The 24288-nt window shown below is 38.8% G+C and overlaps 1 protein-coding gene across 11 annotated transcripts in view; it reads right to left on the bottom strand.

Annotated features, from left to right (window-relative positions):
• Window positions 1-24288, bottom strand: part of MTRF1 (mitochondrial translation release factor 1) — a 58017-nt gene that overhangs the window by 29251 nt on the left and 4478 nt on the right. For 6 of the 11 annotated variants that reach the window (XM_082365567.1, XM_082365563.1, XM_082365572.1 and 3 more), the window contains exons 2-8: window positions 14928-15088; window positions 13022-13112; window positions 12715-12789; window positions 11774-12199; window positions 7109-7200; window positions 5727-5808; window positions 4503-4610 (exon numbers count right to left, since the gene is read on the bottom strand). In XM_082365567.1, coding sequence (XP_082221693.1) covers window positions 4503-4610; window positions 5727-5808; window positions 7109-7200; window positions 11774-12191 — 700 coding nt within the window. In that variant the 5' untranslated portion in view covers window positions 12192-12199; window positions 12715-12789; window positions 13022-13112; window positions 14928-15088. Of the gene's footprint in view, window positions 1-4502; window positions 4611-5726; window positions 5809-7108; window positions 7201-11773; window positions 12200-12714; window positions 12790-13021; window positions 13131-14927; window positions 15089-15162; window positions 16412-24288 lie in introns of those variants that run through there. The other 5 variants (XM_082365568.1, XM_082365569.1, XM_082365565.1 and 2 more) reach the window with 5 other exon arrangements.

The following is a 24288-nucleotide window of genomic DNA, read 5'->3' as shown; positions in this document are numbered from 1 at the left end:
GCTGCGCTGGGTCTTAGTTGCGGCACGCGGGATCTTTGTTGTGGCATGCATGTGGGATCTAGTTCCCTGACCAGGGATTGAACCCAGGCCCCCTGCATTAGGAGCATGGAGTCTTATCCACTGAACCACCAGGGAAGTCCCCCATGGTCTGGTTTTGCTGATTGCATACTCTTGGAGTGACTCAACCTGTTTTTCTGCCCTCTGTACTGGCTGCAATTGGGCAGCTGGATCCGGAAACTGGATCACTTGAAAAATATTTCAATTCCTTAGGTACCAGGAATACAAAAATAATAGTGTCAGACCTACACTACATATCAAGAGCTATCACCCTCCATTGCTTCCACAATGACTATCTTGTAATTATTTAGTTTGGACTGTTTATGTAGTGGTTGAGTATTTCCCCTATCTGTCCCAAGGTCACAAAACTACAAGACTTTAAGTCATTTGATATATGAATTTTTTCATGAAAATGTATTTTTTTCCAATCTTAGCTTTTAGTGCTGTATCTCTGTGATTCTATTTCAATTAAACATTAAATATATATACATATAATTTTTTATAAATTTATTTATTTTATTTATTCTTGGCTGTGTTGGGTCTTTGGTGTTGTGTGCAGGCTTTCTCCAGTTGCAGCGAGTGGGGGCTACTCTTCAATGCGGTGTGCGGGTTTCTCATTGCGGTGGCTTCTCTTGTTGTGGAGCATGGGCTCTAGGCGCGCAGGCTTCAGTAATTGTGGCACGTGGGCTCTGTAGTTGTGGCTCGCAGGCTCTAGAGCACAGGCTCAGTAGTTGTGGCACACGGGCTTAGTTGCTCCGCAGCATGTGTGATCTTCCCAGACCAGGGCTTGAACCCGTGTCCCCTGCATTGGCAGGCAGATTCTTAACCACTGTGCCACCAGGGAAGCCCATACATATAATTTAATATACATACTTTATAGGGCAGGTACTTTTTCCTCTTTCTCTATCTTATTTTTTTTTTTTTTTTTGGCTGAGCTGTGCAGCATGCAGGATCTTAGTTCGCTGACCAGGGATTGAACCCAGGCCCTGGCAGTGAAAGCGCCAAGTCCTAACCACTGGACCACCAGGGAATTCCTGAAAATTTTTTCTTTTTTAATAAAAGACCTTTTTTTGTGCTCACTTCGGCAGCACATACACTAAAATTGGAACGCTACAGAGGAGATTAGAATGGCCCCTGCGCAAGGATGACCCACAAATGTGTGAAGCGTTCCATATTTTTTAACTAATAAGGACCTACTGTATAGCACAGGGAGCTCTACTGAATATTCTGTAATGGCCTATATGGGAAAAGAATCTGAAAAGGAGTGGATATACGTGTATGTATAACTGATTCACTTTGCTGTACACGTGAAACTAACACAACATTGTAAATTCACTATACTCCAATAAAAATAAAAAATAAAATAAAATAAAAGGCCCTTTTACTTTCTAAAATGTCTTTATTTTATTTTGCTACTGAGTTAATGTATCTAAAAGAAAGATTTCCCAACCATTGTTTGGGCTGCTCTGGGCACCTGGAACAGAATCTCTCTTCCTGTTATTAAGTTCACCTCCCTTTCATTACTGAAAGTTGAATTCAAAATATACGTCTCAGAGATTACATTCTCTCTTTCCTATGCTGCTGCTTCTCATTACATTCTGGAAACTCTCTCCTCTCCTGCTTCCAAAATATTATACTGTTCTCATCCTTTTTCCTGCTTCTCTGACCCCTCTTTTTCTTTTGCCAACTAGTTTATCTTTCTAAATATGGCCATTCTCCAACATTTGGTACCCTGAATGTTCCCTCTCTATAAACTCTCCCTCACTTATTCTCTCTCAGTATCAGACATTATCTCTGTGCTAACAGCTATCAAATCTCTCTCCTCAATTCTATTCTCTCACCAAAGCTCTGGTTACACGACTTCAGCATTTACTGGATATTTCTAAAGGGATGCTCGCTATAACAACACACATAATAATTCAAAAGCAACTTTCACTGTTCTGCCCAAATGGAGACTGCCTTCCAATTTCTATTCCATTCAGTGGCATGAATGAATATCACAATCTTCCCAGCTAGAAAGATTAGATCCCTGTGGCTCATCTCCTTTGTATCAGAATAAACTAATGGGACGTAGTGTGGTTCTGGATCAGACAGACTTAAATCTAATCCCAGGACTGCCATTACTTACTGTGTGATCTTGGATTCGTTACTTACTCTCTGAGCCTAGATCTTCATCTGTAAAATGGGATTAACAATACCCAGGGTTGTGAAGATCAAACGACCCATACTGCACGCAGGACATAGTGGGCAAGCAAGAGATCCTCTTGTCAGTTACCAAATTTTGCTCACTCTTCCTCTGAAGTTCTCTCACACGTGTCCCTACTCCCAATTCTAACTCTTAGTCATACCTGGATTACTCTAATAACCTCTCTGCCATCTGCCTTAAATCTAGCCTCTTCAATCCATCTTTCACACGGCTGTCAAAATAATCTTCTTAAAACAAACTTATGGTTGCCAAAGGGGAAAGGAGAGTGGGGGGAGGATAAATTAGGAGGTTGGGATTAACATATACACACTACTATATAGAAAATAGATAACCAACAAGGACCTACTGTATAGCATAGGGAGCTATGCTCAATATTCTGTAATAACCTATAAGGGAAAAGAATCTAAAAAGGAATATATATATATATGTATATATATATATATATATATATACACATATATATATATATACATATATATATACATATATATATATATATATATATATATATATATATATATATATACACACACATAACTGAATCACTGTTCTGTACACCTGAAACTAACACCATATTGTAAATCATCTATACTTCAATAAAAAAAGAAAAAAGAATCTTCTTAAAATATATATTGATCAAATCATATTCTTCTTAGCAAAATCTTCAACAGCTCCCTAACAATCAAGGCCTGTTCAGCTTTAATGTCTGCTCAAAATCTACTCTTTTGAACCTATTTCCTCTCACTTCTCATCACAAATATCCTCCGGTTTAATTGGCTTCCTCACTTCTACACACACACAGCAAGATCTTTCCCACCACCATGCTGTTGCTCAAATTGGTCCTTCCCTCTGCTCTCGTAGGTCTTCCCTTTGAAACCGTGCACTTCAGATTGGGACTTGAACCCATGTGCTGGGACACGAACCCAGCCTAAACCCTGATTGGGACTTGAACCCACATGGCTAGGACTCAAACCCGGCCAAAACCCACTGTCTTCCAACTGAGATCACACACCTGGTTTTAGGACTTAATGAAGCTTAGGTTCTTGATGTCTCATCACAGAAAGAATTCAGTGAGAGGCAAAGTGATAGGTAAGAAGTGGATTTATTTAGAGAGAAATACACTCCACAGATACAGTGTGGGCCATCTCAGGAGGTGAGAGCAGCACCAGGGTATGGGGTTGTCAGTTTTTAAGGGGTGGGTAATTTCATAGGCTAATAAGTGGGAGGAGTATTCCAGCTATTTTGGGAAGGGGGCGGGGATTTCTGGGAATTGGGCCACCACCCAACTTTTCATCCTTATGGTTGGCCTTGGAACTGTCATGGCGCCGGTCGGTGTGTCATTTAGCTTGCTGATGTATTACAATGAGCATATACTGAGGCTCAAGGTCTAGTGGAAGTCGACTTGTCCGCCATCTTGGACCCATTTGGTTCTAATCAGTTTATGTCATGTCCTCAGGCTATGTCATTCTTTCAAAGGTTGCGCCCTGCCCCCTTCCCTCCTGTTTCACCTTTCCTAACCACTGGCTGTATTTCAAATCCATATGATGCACAAACTTCCTTATGCTCTATACTTGTTTTCATTTCCCTCAATTATTTAACTTACATGAATCTTCTTTCCCCACTTTGATAATTTGTGGGTTATTATTCATGGGCCCTCTGTCTACTACAGTGTATCTTTGTGTAACCAAGCAGACAAAAACTTCCAGATGGATTAAGAGAATCGAACAAAAAAGAATTACTATCAGATGTTCTGATTTAACATACTTGAGTATTTAAAAGTTTAAAGACTCACATTGGTTCTTATTGTTTATGTTGTCTAAGTGTTTATTAGCCCAACTAGGGTGGGAGCTTCTTGAAAATAAAGACAAATGACTAACTTTTTCTGCATTCCCATAAACCTCCAACACATCATTAGTACTTTAGAGTAAAAACCTTAATACATCTTGGCTTTGAACAACAGAGCAATGATTTTTCAGGCAAGGCATGTATCAACCCTCCACAGGGAAAGTTTCTCTAATTCAGATATTCCTTCCTAGGAGGATACTTCCTTCCCTCCCACTCTCTTCTCCCATAGTAAGAATTCTACTATAGTAAGCCACTGTGATTGATGAGCCCATGTCACAGTATTTAGTAGATATAGGTCAAATGTTTTAAAAAATGGGACAACATGGTTCTAATCAATATCAGAAGAAAAGCAACTTCCAGCATCATCTATGGACAAATCCTCAAATACACCTACCATAATCAGCTGGTGTATAATTCAGAAGTTCAAATTTCCAGTGTTTGTAGCTTGAATAATTCTGGTACATATCAAATATTTCCCGGGTAAATTGTTGGCAGATATCACCTAAGAGAAAATACAAAAACATTCAGTCAGCACACATTTCTCCAAAGAAGACATATAGACGGCCAGTAGGCACATGAAAAGATGCCCAACATCGCTAATTATTAGAGAAATGCAAATCAAAACTACAATGAGGTATCACCTCACACTGCTCAGAATGGCCATCATCAAAAAGTCTACAAGCAATAAATGCTGGAGAGGGTGTGGAGAAAAGGGAACCCTCCTGCACTGTTGGTGGGAATGTAAATTGGTGCAGCCACTCTGGAAAAGTATGGAGGTTCCTTCAAAAACTAAAAATAGAGTTGCCATATGACCCAGCAATCCCATTCTTGGGCATATATCTGGAGCAAACTCTAATAAGAAAAGATACATGCACCCCAATGTTCACAGCAGCACTATTTACAATAGCCAAAACATGGAAGCAACCTAAACGTCCATCAACGGAGGAATGGATAAAGATGTGGTACATATATACAATGGAATACCACTCAGTCATATAAAAGAATGAAATAATGGCATTTGCAGCAACATGGATGGACCTAGAGATTATCATACTAAGTGAAGTAAGTCAGAAAGAGAAAGACAAGCACCATATGATATCACTTGCATGTGGAATCTAAAATATGACACAAATGAACTTATTTACAAAGCAGAAACAGACTCACAGACATAGAAATCAAACTTACGGTTACCAAAGGGGATGGGGGTGGGAAGGGATAAATTAGGAGTTTGGGATTAGCAGATACAAACTACTACTACGTATAAATTAGATAAACAACAAGGTCCTACTGTATAGCACAGTAGGATAGAAAATATTCAATATCCTGTAATAAACCAAAATAAAAAGAATATGAAAAAATATACATTTATAACTGAATCACTGCTGTACACCAGAAACTAACACAGCATTGTAAATCAACTACACTTCAATAAAAAATTAAAAAAAAAATCAGCACAACTTTCTTAGAGAGTCCTCCTTAAGTAAAAACCCCTTAGGAGTTGAGAAATGACTACTTCCGAAGTGAAACACATTTAACAGACTTAAAGTTATAGTGTGTCATATCAAGGTAACATTTAAGTATTTTTTAAGATCATTTACAATAAAATTATTTTATTGACCTCCAGTAGTTCTTCCAGATGTCACCTCTAAAATAACATCATTTTTGTCATATTTCTCCTTTGGCACTAGACTCTGGAGAAGCTGAAAAAGAAAAAAAAAAATCAGTATTAGTGTGTATATTTTCCATGGTATACTGCTATTCCTTGAACTTAGATAAAAGACCCAACTTTATTTTTAGTATTACTAAAAGGTCTTTCAAATCAAACTGAAAGTATCTATGTGTCATGATTCTCCCTACTGACAATTTTTGAAATAGTCCATCTCTGCTAGAAATGATATAGCCTGCAGGAGAGAATATTAGACTAAGACTCAGAAACGTCCTACATCTGCTTTTGACTAGCTGTTTAAATCAGTGAAAAAAATAACTGATCCCTCCACCTCATCCTCCTCAACCCCTCAAAAAGTCCCTCTAGAGATTATCATACTAAGTGAAGCAAGCCAGACAGAGAAAGACCAATATCATATGATATTGCTTATATGTGGAATCTAAAAAAAAAGATAAAAATGAACTTACTTACAAAACAGAAATAGACTCACAGACGTAGAAAACAAACTTATGGTTACCAAAGGGAAATGGGGTTTGGGATTAACATACATCCACTACCATATATAAAATATATAACCAACAAGGACCTACTGTATAGCACAGGGAATTATACTGAATATTTTTTAACAACCTATAAGGGAAAAGAATCTGACAAAGAAGATATATATATACCTGAATCACTGTGCTGTACACCTGAAACTAACACAACATTGTAAATCAACTATACTTCAAGGAAAAAAAAAGTCTCTCTACTGGATTCCCAGGGTAGGGAAGACTGAAGGTAGGAGGATGGCAAATATGACAAAGGGGAACATAGTACATAGCACTGTATTTTCATTTTCTTTTAGACAAACCATCCATTGAGCTAGAAGGGACTAAAGACTTGTATTAACCCACTGTCTCTATGCCCTTGGATTCATTCCATTCTACCCTGAATGCAGATTTTCAATCCTTAATTAACCCAGTTACCATGTACCACTCCCTCTTTCTAAGACTTAAAACCCCCTGACTCTTCCCCATGTTGAAGTAAATTTCTTCACTAGCATGTGTTCCCTTGTCTGGTAACTTAATAGATTCAGCTTTGGAATACTTTTGTCTGGCGGGGGGCGGGGTGGGGGGGGCAGGGGGGAGGTGGTTTCATTCCTTGCCAACACAATCTCTTCAATCTCATTCTGTAGTAAATGACAGCAGTAAACCCAACATTATCAATCATCATAAGAGAAGACTTAATCAACTGGTGTTTGGAAAATACTTTGAGCAGCAAAACATAGTCTAGCAAGAATAGTATTCCTTTACATTAACATTACTGAGATGAGTTTACCTCTTAAAACATACCTCACTGTATAACATGTTGATTTTCTGAAGAATGGTTTGCCTCTCTTCCAAAGCAAGTTCTTGTAACTGCTTTTCATCTTGTTTATTTAGACCTACAAACCATCGACAGAAATAATGGTAAAAATGTTTAAATACTTAAGAAATTCTTAAATAGCTACCTAATCTCTACCTACTAGGTTTTATTTCAGTTGTGAAGGCAAGGGATTATACAAAATAACAGAATAGTTACAGAATGTAAAGTAAGTATTTGCTAAGTGTGTCCAAAAAACTCAGTGTGAAAACAAGTATGATCTTGCCCCAAGGAGTTGGTGATTTGAATGTCTGTAAGTAATTATAGAAATCAGTGATTAATCAAACAGGTTTAAAAAGGGACTGGCTAATTAAATGTAAACCCGAATAAGCTAAGTTTCAGGGTAAACTGGGGTGACCATTTCTTGTCTAAAGGTGGCAGCCATTACCCAGCACACCGTGAGTAATGTAGCATGGCTAGAACCTTTTTTTTTTTTTTCAAGAGATGTCAGAAATAAGACCTCTTAAAATTTTGAAACCTCTTGAAATGTTCATACTTAGTAAACATTTTTTAAAAACACCACATGGGTCAAAAAAACCACACATCTTTGCAAATCTCTGCTTTATGGAAAGAACGGTCGTTTTCACATCATTTCAAAGCAGAAAGTTAAATCATGGAGCTTTAACAACACAAGCTATCAATGAGATAGTGGCCAAGTAGGGTGGATCCCATAACCTTTGACTCCATTGCTTTAGATGCCCAGAGACTCCATTTGTCACTGGTGATGTGTGCTAGATGAGGTAGAAATTTTTGATTCTTAAAAATAAAGAAGAAAATAGAAATGAAGACTCATAAAGGAGAGAAGGCTCTTTAAAATTCTTTTCTAGTCATGGAAGTCATTGGGGTCTGGCGGGATTCTATGCCTCATTCCTGCTTTCAACATTTCACACTTACTCTGTGCTAAATACTCTGCCAGTTGCTGGGGACACAAGGATGAATAAAACATGGTTCAGGGCTAAAGTGGCTCAGTCTGGTGGGCAAGGTGGACACATTCACTTGATTACAATATGTGGTATGGGCAGCGCCATCGAGGCCTAAAGGGTGGTCTAACCCAGACTTCAACCCTTAAGGAAGGTTCCTAGATAAGGTGCCATCTGAACTCAATTCTAATTATGGATCACCTGTTGCAGAATTGTAATATCGCTACTGGCCTCGCCTTGTGCACGTAAGTCTTGGGTCAAAGGAACCAGAAAAACCTGCTGATTTGCAATCATATAAAATTATTTTTGTGGCTTTTTATTATTTACTGAACTGTAAGATCCAATCTAGTTCAATTTCACTGTATCAACAGATTCAAGAGTCTATTATACCTTATGTTTGGTGCTGCAGGAAATAAAGATGAATAAGACACAGGCCCTGTACTTGAGGAACAGGAACAGGGACTGAAGTTAAGACAATTACATAACGGATCAGAATAGAAAACAGAGAAAGGCAATCATACTTGTTTTACAGAGGGGAGTGAAGCCAAAGGACGATATTCAAGCCATACTTTGTAAGCAGACTGAACTTTAAGAAGGTGAAATTGGTGGGTTAACAACATGAGCAAAGACATACACATGGGATGGTCTGAGTATATTCAGGGAATGGCAAATTGTCTGTTTTGGTTGGAAGGGAGAATATGCAAAGGGAATTAATACACTACACAGAGAGGTGGGGGTCACTCAACAAAGACTATTAAATGCCAAGCCAAGCAATCTATATTTATAGGCAATGGGAGTTACTGGAAATTCAGAGCAGGAGAGAAATATGATTAAGGTTGTACTTAGGCTGGGAAAGCTTGGAGGTGAGACTACAAGTTAGGAATTTATTGTAATCATCTAGGACTGAGATATAATGAAAATATAAACTAGTGGAAAGAATAGAAGAGGACTCAAGCAAGATATATTACAGAGGTAGACCCTATTGGACTTTGAATCATTGTGCAGTGGATAAGAGCAGAGGCTGTGGAGTCTCCTTGACTGGGTTCAAATTCCTGCTCCTCTCCTGACTGGCTAAGTGACCTTTGGCATTTTAACCTCTCAGTTTCTTCATCTATAAAGTGAGAATATTAATAATAATTCCTACCTCATAAGGTCATTGTGAACATTTCAAATGAGATAATATTTGCAAAATACTTACCTTAGTGCCTGGCACATACTAAGACTTAGTAAATGTAGCTATTATCACTATTATTATAAAATAGCAGAATTGTAGAAGAAACTTTAGAAGCAATCTACTAATACTTTAATCCAATCTACTAATATTACACATGATACAAACGTGGCTGAAAGAGGTTATGTCAATTTAATTTGGAAAGCATTTAGTAAGCTCCTATTATGTGCAAGCAACTTGCCCAAACTAATTAATTACAAATTTGAGTGGCATTATGTGAAAGAGTAAAAAATAATCCTCATTAAAAGAGGTGAGAGGGAATTCCCTGGCGGTCCAGTGGTTAGAACTCTGCACTTCCACTGAAGGGGGCACATGTTCAATCTCTGGTCAGGGAACTAAGATCCCGCATGCCTCACGGCCAAAAAAGAAGTGAGAGACTCACAGACCACTAACAGAAGGCAGAAAAAGGTAAGGCTTTGGACATCCAGGACTTTACAGGTATACCTGTGACTGGCCTCGATGCTGCTTAACATCTCTAAGGCCTAATGAAACAGGATGGAGCACAGAAGAAAGTTTATAAATTAAACTAAAAGCCAATAGCAAGGGACTTTCCTGGTGGTCCAGTGGTTAAGACTCTGTGCTCCCAATGCAGGGGGGCCTGGGTTCCATCACTGGTCACGAAACTAGATCCCACATGCTGCAACTGAAGATGCGGTGTGCTGCAAGTAAGACCCGGCGCAGCCAAATAAATAAATAAATAAATATTAAAAATAAAATACAATAAAAGCCAATAGCAAAATTTGGATTGGGACTTCCCTGGTGGCGCAGTGGATAGGACTCCATGCTGCCAATGCAGGGGGCCTGGGTTCGATCCCTGGTCAGGGAACTAGATCACACATGCATGCCGCAACTAAGAATTTGCATGCTGCAACTGAGACTCAGTGCAACCAAATAAATAAATAAATAAATAAAAAAGAGGGCTCATGTCCTTTAAAACAAAAAAAATTTGGATAAATGTTGAATCCCAGGTTAGTCCATTATACTTTTCTCTCAACTTCTGTATATTTTGGAAATTTTTCATAAAAGAAAAAATGTTAAGGCAATAAAATATTAAGAGATACTAAAATTAAAAATTAACACCTCTCACATTATATACAAAATTAACTCAGATAGATCAATGACCTAAATATAAGGACTAAAAATATAAAACCCTTGGAAGAAAACATAGATGTGAACCTTTGTGACCTTGGATTATGCAATAATTTCTTAGATATGTCACCAAAACACAAACAAGAGAAAAAAAAGATAAACTGAACATCATCAAAATTAAAAACTGTGGTGCTTCAAGGGACAACCCACAGAATGGGAGAAAATTTTTGCAAATAATATATCTGATAAGGAACTTGTATCCATAATATAAAGAACTCTTACAACTCAATAATAAAAAAGACAACTCAATTAAAAAATGGGCAAAGGATCTAAACAGTCATTTATCCAAAGGTGATATACAATAGCCAATAGGCACATAAAAAGACACTCAACACCATTAATCAGGGAAATGCAAGTCAAAACCACAGTAAGATACCACTTCACACACACTAGGAAGGCTAGAATCAAAAGGGCGGATCACAAGGGTTGGAGAGGATGTAGAAACACCAGAACGCTCATACACTGAGGATGGAATGTAAAATGGTTCAGCCACTTTGGAAAACCAGTCTGGCAGTTCCTCAGAAGGTTAAACATGGAGTTACCACACAACTTAGCAATATATGTCCACACAAAAACTTGTACACAAATGTTCATAACAGCATTGTTCATAATAACCAAAAAAGTGGAAAAACTCAATAACCAACAACTGATGAATGGATAAATAAAATGTGGTATATCTATACAATGGGACATAATTCAGCAATAAAAAGAAATGAAGTACAGAAACATGCTACAACATAAATGAACCTTAAACATATGCTAAGTGAAAGAAGCCAGTCACATAGGGTAACATATTGTATGACTCCATTTATATAAAATGCCTGAAATAAGTAACTGTATAGAGACAGAAAGATTAGTGGTTGTCTAGGGCTGGCAGGGATGGGGGGCGGGGATTGGGATGAGATGGCTAAAGGGTGCAGGGTTTCTTTTTGGGGTAATGAAATAATACCCATACCATATAAGCCCTTTGACGGGGTAGGAATTGTATTTGTGTGTCCCTGGTATGTAGCACATAGGACAGTGCCCAATAAAGATCTACTAATAAATTAAAGCTTCTGAAAAGGTCAATATTTAGTTTCCCAGACCCTAAGCGCTTCTTGGCAAGCACCACAAGGACCTCGGTCTCTTAGTAGTTGCTCTTTAGTAGCTGAAATACTTCAAACACCCAGAGTACAGAGTCCTGTCCTTTCCAAGTGCAGGGCTAACTACATGCAGGCTTTTTAAAAGACTGTGTTCAATATACCTTTAACTTAGAAAATCAATCCTGTACTTGTACACACACATCTTTTACCTACTTTTACACATTGATTCTAATTCTTCAATGGCTTGTTCAGCCTCCTGAATTTCTTTGTAAATGACTGCAAGCGGTGCCAGCTCAGCATGCCGTTGATTCAAGGACCTCCGGTCCCCTTCACTCACAGAGATATGCTGCAAACAATGATCAAGTGTTTGGTACTCCTTATTCAGGTCCTCCATATATTTCTGTAGTGCTTTATGCTTCCAGATCATCCTGGTATCTTGATGGCAATATCTCCTGGACCAATTCTCCCTTAACAGACAATGGAGAATGTGATTCTTGTTTCGTCTAAAAACCCACAGCCTTGTGTCAAGAGGTATCTGTGTAAGTTGATGAGAATGGAGATGGACATGGCACTGGTGGTGACCATTAAGACACGGATGTCTAAAAAGCCAAACAAACAGGTGACGATTCATTTCAGCATCTGAAACAAAATAAACACAATCTGAGAAATATCACCTCCACAGATATAAAAGCTGGAAGGAGCCTCAAGAAATCTTGCTCAATTCACTGCCTCAGCCAGCTCCAAACACAGTCCCTAAATTCAATAACCCACAAAAAGAAAACGAATCTTCAAATCTGTGAATATAACAAAATAAATGAAGGTAGTGCTGTTTTCTACCCACTCAACATATATAATTAACTAAGGCAAATGAGTAGGAGTGTAACTAATAAATGTATCAATAGAAGGGGTTAAATCAGCTATTTTCTAGAAAGTACCCAGAATCTAAAATTGAGTGTGTGAATAAGCTCTTGACAAGTATGAAATAATCATGCAAACTTTAGGTGGTTCACATATTAACAGATTTTTAAACTTTGAAGGAAACACTACTTCCTTGTCTAATTCTTAGGTATCCAGATGCCCAAGAAAGTCAAGTAACTTAATCATGATTATTCATTCTGCCGGATAGAGGCAGAGCTGAGGTGAATGCAGCTTGCCTGTTCAGACTTCAGTGCTTTTCATTCCCAACTATGCAATCACTCTTCGAAGGTGCTTCCCTTTTAGCTGAGATCCTAAAGGACGGAAAATTTACATATTAACAGACTAAGAAAGTAGAAAGTTTGGGAAAAAAAGAGACAATGATGATAATTATATTAAATGAAAAAAGCAGAATCAAAACAATATAATCTCAATTAGGTTTTCAAATTTTTCTACAGTATATGGAATACATGGGTTTATGGGGACATAACCACATCATAAGTTGAGGAAGAGCTTTATTTTGAAAAAAGAAAACTAAAAACATACCAAAATGTTAATAAGATGATCTCTAGTTGTGGGATTATCGATTCCTTTTGCTTCCTTTTTTTTTTCTACTTCTTCGTGTTTTCCAAGTTTCCTATACATTTAGCACATACTACTTTTACAATCAGGAAAAAAAATTACTTTAAAAAATTACATGTTAGGTGAAATTAGTTATGTACAATAATTATCTGTTCTTCCTCTAACAGAGATAATCAAAGAGCTAACAAACGTACACAATGGTTTTACTGAGTAAGAAAGAGAAGATAAAGTGTTCTAAGAAAAATACTTTGCCCTTAAAATCCTAAGGTTCAAAGTTGAAATAAGGGTCAAAATTGATCAGAATCAACCTTTATTGTCTCCAGTGTTCCTACTACGTTAGGTGTATTCATATATTAGCTCATTTGATCATTACAAGTCGGCTAACTTGGATATTGTTATCTCCTAGGAAATAAAATATTCAGAATAGTCTCTAAAATATTCACAGTTTGCAGGGTTGTACTAAGGAAATTTAACATACTGAATCACATTGAGAAAAGGACTGCGGGAAGCATGCACCAAGGCGCAGTAGCCACAAATGTTACAGTCCTCCAGCAGGAGTTTCTGCGTGTCTTCACATTGAGACAAGCTGGGACCTGGGACCCTTTGCTGCAGTGCTGCAATGCTTGCACCTGGACAAATGCTTCCTTAAGCAACAAAATACAAAGAAACGATAAGGGGCTAAAAATAACTGTGCATGCACAGTTGGGGCAAATTCTGGACAACTAGATAAAAGGAGACCAAAAAGCCCATCTGCCACCTCTGAAGAGCTGGCAGCAAAAGCAGGGGGTGGGGAGCAAAAGCAGGGTACTGCGCATGCCCCCTGCACACAACACAGCCAAGGGGATGGGCAAACCACTTAAGCCGCCCCTCTGCTGGATCCCTGGACACACCCCTACCCTCACCCTATGTAAGGAACCTGCTCACTCCCCTCTGCTGCAGCAGGGGTCACAATATAGCCTTGCCTAAATTTCTTGTCTGGCCTCTGATCAATATCTATTGATTAAAGAGGCCAGGAACCCTAGTCTGTAACCACATCTAGTCACAGAAAGTGTGTCCATTTGAAAAAGGACATTAAAAAAATGGCAAAAAGATTTTTGTTAAAACACTCCTAGCTAAATTTCCATTTTAGAAATAGTGGAAAAAGTAACTCTCAAGGTCATGAACCTCAATGTTAAGTAAATCCCAAGACGTTTACCTTCTAGGTTTATCTATACCTGAGACTAGCAAGCCTTCTCCATCACCCCCCACAGTAACAGGATTAAAATGATACTCTAGGGGCTTTCCTGGTGGCGCAGTCATTTAAGAGTCCGCCTGCCAAGGCAGGGGACATGGGTTCAAGCCCTGGTCCGGGAAGATCCCACATGCCGCGGAGCAACTAAGCCCGTGAGCCACAACTGCTGAGCCTGCGCTCTAGGGCCCGTGAGCCACAACTACTGAGCCCTCATGCCACAGCTACTGAAGCCTGCGCGCCTAGAGCCCGTGATCTGCAACGAGAGAAGCCGCCGCAATGAGAAGCCCGCGCACCGCAACGAAGAGTAGCCCCCGCTCGCTGCAACTAGAGAAAGCCCGCGCGAAGCAACGAAGACCCAACGCAGCCAAAAATAAATAAAAATTAAAAATAAAATGATACTCTAGGAACAACTCTCAGCCTTGGCAAGTCAGAAGTGACACTAACCCGGCACGAGAGCATCACGTGTAAGCCACACTAACTCGGTATATGGAATGATCCCATAGGGAGACACCATGGGGAAAAAAAAAAAAAAAAAAAAAAGCTGGAGAAGGAAAATAGACTTTTAAGACCAGAAAAGAGAAGTGAACTGTGAGCACATTAAAAAAAAAAAAAGACAGAAAGGACGTTAGGTTTCCTTACGGAGGTCAGAACCTTCTGAGGTCCACTACGTTTCAGCCCGACAGGCACCGGATCACCTTCACTGCCGGGTTCGCCCCTTCCGGCTTAGCGCTTGATCCCGCCTCCTCCTCCGTCTCGACTCTTCTCCAGAAGAGTAGTCCTTGCGTGTGCCTAACAATAAGCTAACAGAGGAAACAAAAGAGAAAAATGGAAAAGCGAGAAAAATTCCTACGAGAGAGATGACCAGGGGACTTACTCATCCGGAGTCTGAGCCCAGGGTGTAGGTTGCGATGGAAAGGGGAGGGGAGGTGCAGGGGCATTGGTGCCGCAGTGTTCAATGAACCACAACTCCCAAGAGCTCCCACCCGGGAATCTTGGGAGTTGTAGTTTATCTCGGACGGACGCCCAGCCTCCAACCCCCTAGGCCAAAGGTGGAGCTTTGGTTTTCACAGTTTCAGGCAAGCCCAGAAGGGAGATTCTCTACAGTTCTGATTAAGAGATCAAGATATACAAGAATTTTCTTGTATATAGAGCCACTAGAGCAGAGATTCCTGATTTTTTAAAATGAGGATCCCTTTTCATCATTCAAAAATTTGCAGGATTCTGCATGTTAATACTTGTACTTTCAGCTTCCAATGCCTGAGAAAATACCTAATGACTAATTGAGACTATAAAGTTGTATTTTTTAAAATCATAAGTAGGATCCAAAATATGAGAGACTATATATAGCCACAACTTATTGAATTTATAGCTGTTGTATACATAAACACAATTTTGGGGCTCAATTTAAGTTTGTAGCTTGTAAACCATCAATTAAGTAAAGCATTAAAAAACCTAAATAATAAACAATTCCAGGAAAATGCAAATATATTGCCTTACTTTGAATATTCAAGTAGGATACACATTTACATTGGTGATCACATTTACAAGTCATTTGACCTCTGTGCCCTAGAATTTCTTCCTGAAAAGCAGAGGCAACAAGAATTCCACATTACCAACTTCACAAGATATTTTCTTAGTTTATGACCACATATATAAAAAGGAGAATTAGGCATAAATATAAATATCTTACATGTATTGCCTATTTCAAGGTATCTACTTCTACCAACTACATATTAGATACTACTCTAAATGGCTTAAGCCTATTAATTAATTTAATCTTTACAACAACCCTAAAATACCCATTTTGCAGAAGAGAGAACTAAGGCACAGACAGTTTAAGTAACTTGTCCAAGGTAAAAGAACTAGTAAGTGATAGAGATTTTCTTCTTTCAATGAAGAAAATCTGTCTTAATGATCTATGGCTCCTAAGCTCCGATACTGCCTCCCTCCTCCAGAAAAAAGAAAAGAAAACATTCAGTCATTCATGCAGTAAATATTGAGCACCAGTTATGTGTTAATCACTATTCTAGACATGAGACTTCAGCAATGAACAGAAAAGACAAAAATCTTTGCTCTCACGAATACCAAAGTACCCACATAAATCATTCTCCTAAATTATCCAACAAAATCCTTTAATTCTTTATTTTTTTTTTAATTATTTTTTATTTTTTAATGCTATTCTTGTCTGCTTACATTCTTTTTATTTATGTATGTATGTATGTATGGTATGGCTGTGTTGGGTCTTCGTTTCTGTGCGAGGGCTTTCTCCAGTTGTGGCAAGCGGGGGCCACTCTTCATCGCGGTGTGCGGGCCTCTCACTATCGCGGCCTCTCGTTGCCGAGCACAGGCTCCAGACGCGCAGGCTCAGCAATTGTGGCTCACGGGCCGAGTTGCTCCGCGGCATGTGGGATCCTCCCAGACCAGGGCTCGAACCCGCGTCCCCTGCATTGGCAGGCAGACTCCCAACCACTGCGCCACCAGGGAAGCCCTAATTCTTTATTTTGATGTATGTATGCAGATATATAACTTAAGTAGTATATATAAAACTTCCTTCTTAAAAAATAAGCTTTAGTGCCATGGACTAATCCCTCCCAAATTCAATATGTTGAAGCTAACCTCCAATATGACCCCACTGGAAATAGGGCCTTTAAGGTGATTAAGGTTAAATGAGGTCATATAGAGGGAACCCTAATCTGATAGGACTAGTGCCCTTACAGGAAGAGACCAGAGAGCTTGTGTAGTCTCTTCCTGCCCCCCTCTTTCCCTCAACGAGCGAAAAGAGGTCAGGGGGTGAGCGCACAGCAAGATAGCAGCCACCTACAAGCCAAGAGAAGAGGCCTCAGAATGAAACCTACCTTGCCAGCACCTCGATCTTGAATTTTCCAGCCTCCAAAACTGTGAGAAATAAATTTCTGTTGTTTAAGCCACTCAGTATGGTACTTTGTTATGGCAGCCCAAGCAGACATTTACAAATGTAAACATTTATTGAGATATACATGAAACATTATACACTTTATGAATGTTATTTCTAAATTTAAAGAAAATCCCTAAAGACTATAAATATTGCTTCCTCCTCCATGTTTTTTTAAAGAAAGTAATGTGGTTATAATTATATTTATTAATATGCAAAGATGTCCACAATATATTATTAAGTGAAAGAGAATGTTTTAAAAACTCATCAAACTATTTCACTTAAAAAACGTATGTGGGACTTCCCTGGTGGCGCAGTGGTTAAGAATCCGCCTGCCAATGCAGGGGACACGGGTTGGAGCCCTGGTCTGGGAAGACTGCACAGAGCAGCTAAGCCCACAAGACACATCTACTGAGCCCTCTGCCACAACTACTGAAGCCCACGTGCCTAGAGCCCGTGCTCCGCAACAAGAGAAGCCATTGCAATGAGAAGCCCATGCATGGCAAGGAAGAGTAGCCCCTGCACCCTACAACTAGAGAAAGCCTGCGTGCAACAACAAAGACCCAATGCAGCCAAAAATAAATAATTAATTAATTGATTTTAAAAAAAGTATGTGATGCATATTTAAAAGTCTGGTAGAGGGAATTCCCTGGTGGTCCAGTGCTTAGGACTTGGTGCTTTCACTGCTGTGGCCTGGGTTCAATCCCTGGTCGGGGAACTAAGATCCTACGAGCTGTGCAGTGCAGCCAAAAAAAGAAAAATCTGGTGGAATTATAGGTAATCTCTATTTTCCTTTTCATAATACTATGAATTTCTTGAAATTTTGTGATGGGTATTGTAAATAAGAAAGCTATAAAAGAAAAAAGACATTCTTTCATGTTTGATTGAAAAGCCTTATGGAAGTTATTATTCTCGAATTGTTCTATGAAGTTAAACAACTTCTATTTGCAAGAAGTCTGATATATTACAGGATAAAAGTTTCCAGAAATAGTAATAAAAGAGGTTGATTCAGTGGGGGAAAAAGAATTAGCATTTTGATTAAATTAGAAACAAGCACTACCATGTCTGAAATATTTCTCACAATAAAGTCAACTATGAATACTTTCTTTGTTGAATGAATTTGTAATGGGCACTGACGATTTGGTATCTCTTTGTCAGAAACTAAATGACCTGTGTCTCCCTCCTCCAACTTGGAGCATGCTAACACAACAAAATACGTGGGGTCATTTTTCATCTCCATTTAGAGCAAATCAGTCCCAAACCCAAAGGGGTAGGGAATGGGGATTTTCACTTAACTTCCTCTCAGAGACCTCCGGATTCTTTTAAAGATTCTGAGGACACTCGCGTCTAGAGTACTAACAAGAGGTCGATTTGTGTCCTTCAGCAGAGATTTCACATCAGTAAACTGTCTGCTTAGGGCTTACCCCGAGAGAAGCAGAGCACCAGACTTTCCTCAGCCCTGGACATTCTTTGGGGAGCTAGACAAGGGTGAGTGTAGAGATTGTTCCAGGCTAAGTTGAAACTTTGGTCCTATCTGGGAAATTTTCAGTGGCACTGAAAGCAACATAAAATCTCAGCACACAGCCATAAAACGTTATGTTTTTTAGCACACTGTGAAGATGCACCTGGCTTTCTGATTCCCGGGAGTTTGGCTCTTGACCACATGTTGAGACATTTCACAATGGGAAGACTGGCAATGGCTTGGGATTTTAATCAGATATATTTTACTATAGAAAAAGTGAAAGCAGGTAGCAATTTAATACAAAATTCAAGTTCTCAATATGGTGGAAAAGTGGAAAAACAGAGTTTATTCTATTTGAATTCTTATAAACTATTTTTCCCGAGAGAAGTGAAATACAAAGAATGAAAAAAGAGCATTTCTGTTTTCACATGTTCGTACTGGTTCTCAAATTTTTCGGAGCTTGAAAAAAATAAAGCTAACAAACGCCACCTGCTGGCATTATTGAAACTAGATCGCAAGTTATTTTGAGTCAAGAGATGTTCAAGGGGTCTTGAAATGTCAACTTACGATGTATTTCTTTTACTCTAATAATAATAATAATAAAAGGGTAGATCCTGGAAACTCATCTTTTACCCCATAAACTGGTATTAGCCTAGGTTGAGGTCAGCTTTGTTAACAAGATCATTTAGTGTTGTCTCCTACAACTTCTTGGTAATTTCATCTCTTCCATTTTTCATCCTAAATTTCAGGCTAAATATTTTTCTTAAATTATTTCCTTCAGTTTTGAATTATACATTTTCAAATTTTCATTTCAATGAGTTTAGTTTTTCCATCATTTTCTACTAACAGTAGTCTTCAAATACCCTTTATAAGCATTTAAGTACTTTCCAACTTAGATCCAAATCTTCCCTTGAGGAATACAATGTAATCCATACTCTGTGTGTGTGTAGATACATATCTTTTTATTTTTTCCCTTTTTATTATGAAAAATTTCAAACATGTTCAAAAATAGAACAGTAAAATGACCCCTGTGCACTCATCATGAATTCTCAACATTATCAACTCACTGTTTCACTTTCCCTCCTCCCTCCCCCTTCTCATCCTCACTGGATTAATTTGAAGCAAATACAAGACATCGTAACTCTTCGTCTGTAAATATTTTTGTATATATCTCCAGAAGGTAAAGACTTTTAAAATATATGATCACCCCTAAAAATTAAAAATAGCTTCTTAATATTATCAAATATCTAGTCAGTATTTAAATTTCCCTGATTGTGCCAGATTTTTTGTATTTTTCTTTTTTGGGGGGGGGAGGCAGTTTGCTTGTTCATATCAAGATTCAAATAAGGTCCATACATTGCAATTTGTTGCTATATATAATACTTGGTTTGTTTTAATCTACAGGTTCCCCCCTCTTTTTACTTTTTTTTACTTGCAATGTATTTGCTGAAGAGACCAGATCCTTTGCCTTGAGGAGTTTCACGCAGTCTAGATTTTTCTAGACTTGTGTTGTGGTGTTTATCGTGTTCCTTTGTTTCCTGTATTTCCTATAAACTGGTCTGGAAGCTTGAACAAAGTCATATTTACTTTTTTTTTTTTTCAAAACTAATTCATAGATGGGTTAGATACTTACAAAGGAAGATGCAAAATATTTAGTTGTGTCTTTTTAAAATACTAGAAGCTCTTGATTGCCTAGATCCATTATTCCATTAGAAGTTGCAAAATGGTGATATTTTATCATTCTGACTTCATTTATTTATTTATTTGGTTGTGCCGGGACTTAGTCGCGGCTCGCAGGCTCCTTAGTTGCGGCATGCGTGTGGGATCTGGTTCCCTCACCGAAGATCAAACCTGGGCTCCCTGCATTGGGAGCATGGAGTCTTAACCACTGCGCCACGAGGGAAGTCCTCTGACTTCATTTATTATTTGGAATCTCTATAAAGAGAAACTTTTCCTCATCAACTATTTGTTTCCCTTGCTTTGAAATTTTTAAAAGAAAAAATTAAAACTTTGCCAAAGTGGAGAGGTGATCAAATTCAAAATTTTGCTTTCTGAACAATTTCCAGGATTTCCAAACTCTATTTCAATCTTATCTCTTTTTTTTACTTTAGTAGTACTGCAATTCTCTGCAATTCTCAAATCCCAAAAGCTCTGAAAAACCTTGTTTTCAATGCAAATATTAAAAATCTCTGAAAACTGAAGGGTTTTTGGTAACTTATTCGATGGCCAAATCTGCCCTAACCCAAACCCAGTTTGGCAGGCATACCAACTGAGACAGAAGTGAGGCTATTTATAGCTGTATTTATCCCACTTGGAATAAATATTCATATTTTTTACTGAAGAAATATTTATTCATGGGGGGAGGGATAAACTAGGAATTTAGGATTAACATGTACACACTACTGTATATAAAATAGATAACCAACAAGGACCTACTGTATAGCACAGGAAACTATATTCAATATTTTCTAATAACCTACAAGGGAAAAGAATCTGAAAAAGAATATATATATGTCTGAATCACTTTGCTGTACACCTGAAACTAACACAACATTGTAAATCAACTATACTTCAATAAAAAATAAAATTTAATTTAATTAAAAAAAGAAATATTTGTTTGTTAGATTACAGGATGCTGCTCCAGATCCTGCTGAAAGTGTTATAATATACGGTATATGCATTTCCTTTCTAAATCCAAAGTATCCTGAAGTTTGAAAACATCTGGCCCAAGTATTTCAGGTAAAGAACTGTGAACTGTAACAATAATATTGTAGTTAACATTCACTGAGTACTTATTCTTTACCAGGTAGTGCTCTAAATTTTTAACATTTAACTAACTCACTCAGTCTTCCCAACAACCCTACGAATTGCTGAGGCACAGCATGGCTAGGTGACTTGCTCAAGATTGTGCCCAACAGACAGATGAAGAGTAGCCTAAGGGATTTGAACCAAAAAGGCTGGGTGGCACTGTGACCTTGATTCTGCTGCCCGTATTCTCTCGTTAACTTGCACATCATTCTCCCAGCTCTCCAGGATCTGACTCCAGTCTAGCTAGCCTCTTTTCTTCTCTCATGATATCCTCCAAGAACTTCACGTTTCAGCTCAACCAGATAACTCCTTATTTCCCCCAAAACACATCTTCAAACTTGTCTTTTTTGTTCATATTGCTAAAAGATATTTTTTAAAGGTAAGATTATGACTTTTGTATAAATATGAAATGTACAACTGTCAATTTTTTAAATTAATTAATTATTAATTAATGAGGGATGTTATAATTTGTTCAACAAAATCTAAAGAGAAAACATAAATACACCATAAGGAATGCTGAAATGAATTTGTTTAAAAGATGAAAAACTGGTCAGTACACGCAAGACATAACCACTTGCACCTCAGTTATACAAATTTGCATTTCTAGGGAAAAGAATCATGTGCAGGGCTTCCCTGGTGGCGCAGTGGTTAAGAATCCGCCTGCCAATGCAGGGGACAAGGGTTTGAGCCCTGTTCCGGGAAGATCCCACATGCCGAGGAGCAACTAAACCCGAGTGCCACAACTACTGAGCCTGCGCTCTAAAGCCTGCGAGCCACAACTCCTGAAGCCCACACGCCTAGAGCCCGTGCTAGGCAACAAGAGAAGCCACCGCAATGAGAAGCCCGCGCACCGCAACGAAGAGTAGCCCCCGCTCGCCGCAACTACAGAAAGCCTGCCCCGCAGCCACGAAGACCCAACGCAGCCAAAAATAAATAAATTAATTAATTAATTTTAAAAAAACGGCAATCTCAGTAAAAGAATCATGTGCATTGTTAGCAGTTTTCTACAACATAAAAGAGTTGTAAAAGAGCTCAAAGACAATGAAAAACAGTTAATTCAACAGGAGGTCTTATAATCTCTTTGCCTATTTCAGCGTCTCCCAAATTTTCTTGACAATACTAATTCCTCTGCCTGGAGTGCAATTCATTGAAATTATCTTCATCAAACCAGTATTTACTGAATATCTACTATGTGCCAAGCACTCTGCTAAGTGGTAGGGATTCAGTGGTGAGGAAAACAGACCCCATTCCAGCTGTCATTGTCTTTGATAGATCAGCTCATCCACCTATCATAGTCCTTCATTTAAGCTCTCATGTAATCTCAATTACAATTCTTGTAATATTGCTGAATCTTTCCTTGTATTACACTTAGCAATTTATTATTCACACTTCATTTTACAGTTCTGGGGAGCAAGATACAAGTCCCAAATTCTGAATCTCTTTGGCAGAAGATGGTAAATTACTTTCTTATTCCTGAGGAGGTGAAAGCAACTACAGCTCAATTTAACAAATATGTTTTTTTTTCCTATTTATTTATTTATATTTATTTTTCCATTTATTTATTTGTGGCTGTGTTGGGTCTTCATTTCTGTGCGAGGGCCTTCTCTAGTTGCGGCAAGCGGGGGCCACTCTTCATTGCGGTGTGCGGGCCTCTCACTGTCGCGGCCTCTCTTGTTGCGGAGCACAGGCTCCAGACGCACAGGCTCAGTAGTTGTGGCACACGGGCTTAGCTGCTCCGCGGCATGTGGGATCTTCCCAGACCAGGGCTCGAACCCGTGTCCCCTGCATTGGCAGGCAGATTCTCAACCACTGCGCCACCAGGGAAGCCCAACAAATATGTTTTTTGACTCTGTACTATACATAAGATACTATGCTATGTGCTACAGGAGGATGATTAATTCAGCAAAGATATTTTTGAGCACCAACTGTAAAACACAGGGAATGCACAGTTAAATAAGACATGGTGTCTGATCCAGAGGGACTTCAGTCTAATGGAGGAAATAGACGAGAAAGTTAGTGACTTCAACACAGTATGATGAGCACTATATTAGAGGTGAGTAGTGATTGTTTTGAGAGCGTAGAGGAGAGGCAGCACATCAGGGTCAGGGACAGGGATGGCTTCTGGGAGAAGCTGGTCCTTAATCTGAATTCCGAAGGACAAGTAGGAGTGAGCTAGGCACAGACAGGAAGGGCATCGCAGATACACACTGAGAATCTAGGAAATTTCAAGAGATAGGCAGGAACCAAATCATAAAGGGCTTCACATTCTCGGGTAAAGAGGCTCAGCTTTCTCCTGGAAGCCATGGAAGAATTTTAAGCAATAAGCATCATTAGGGACTTCCCTGGTGGGCCAGTGGGTAAGACTCTGCGCTCCCAATGCAGGGGGCCTGGGTTCGATCCCTGGTCTGGGAACTAGCTCCCACGTGCATGCCACAACTAAGATTGCGCTTGCCACAAATAAGAAGTCCGCATGCTGCAACCAAACAGGCCACAACAAAGATCCCAAGTGCCTCAACTAAGACCCGGAGCAGCCAAAATTAATTAATTAATTAATACTTTTTAAAAAGCATCATTAGATTTGTATTTTACAAAGATCATGTAGTAGGCTGAATGTATGTAACACTCTAATCACCGGGATCTGTGACTGTGTTACCTTATGTGGCAAAAAGAGACTTTGCAGATGTGATTAAATATATTAAGATGGGGAGATGATCCTGCATTTTCTTCATGGGCCCAGTGTGATCACAAGGGTCCTTATAAGAGAGAGGCAATAGAGTTAGAGTCAGAGAGAAGATGTGAAGAGGAAGCAGAGGTCAGAG

This window comes from Balaenoptera borealis (genome assembly GCF_965194805.1).
Source record: "Balaenoptera borealis genome assembly, chromosome: 18".
Lineage (NCBI taxonomy): Eukaryota > Metazoa > Chordata > Mammalia > Artiodactyla > Balaenopteridae > Balaenoptera > Balaenoptera borealis.
This window is presented reverse-complemented; position numbering and strand designations above follow the sequence as displayed.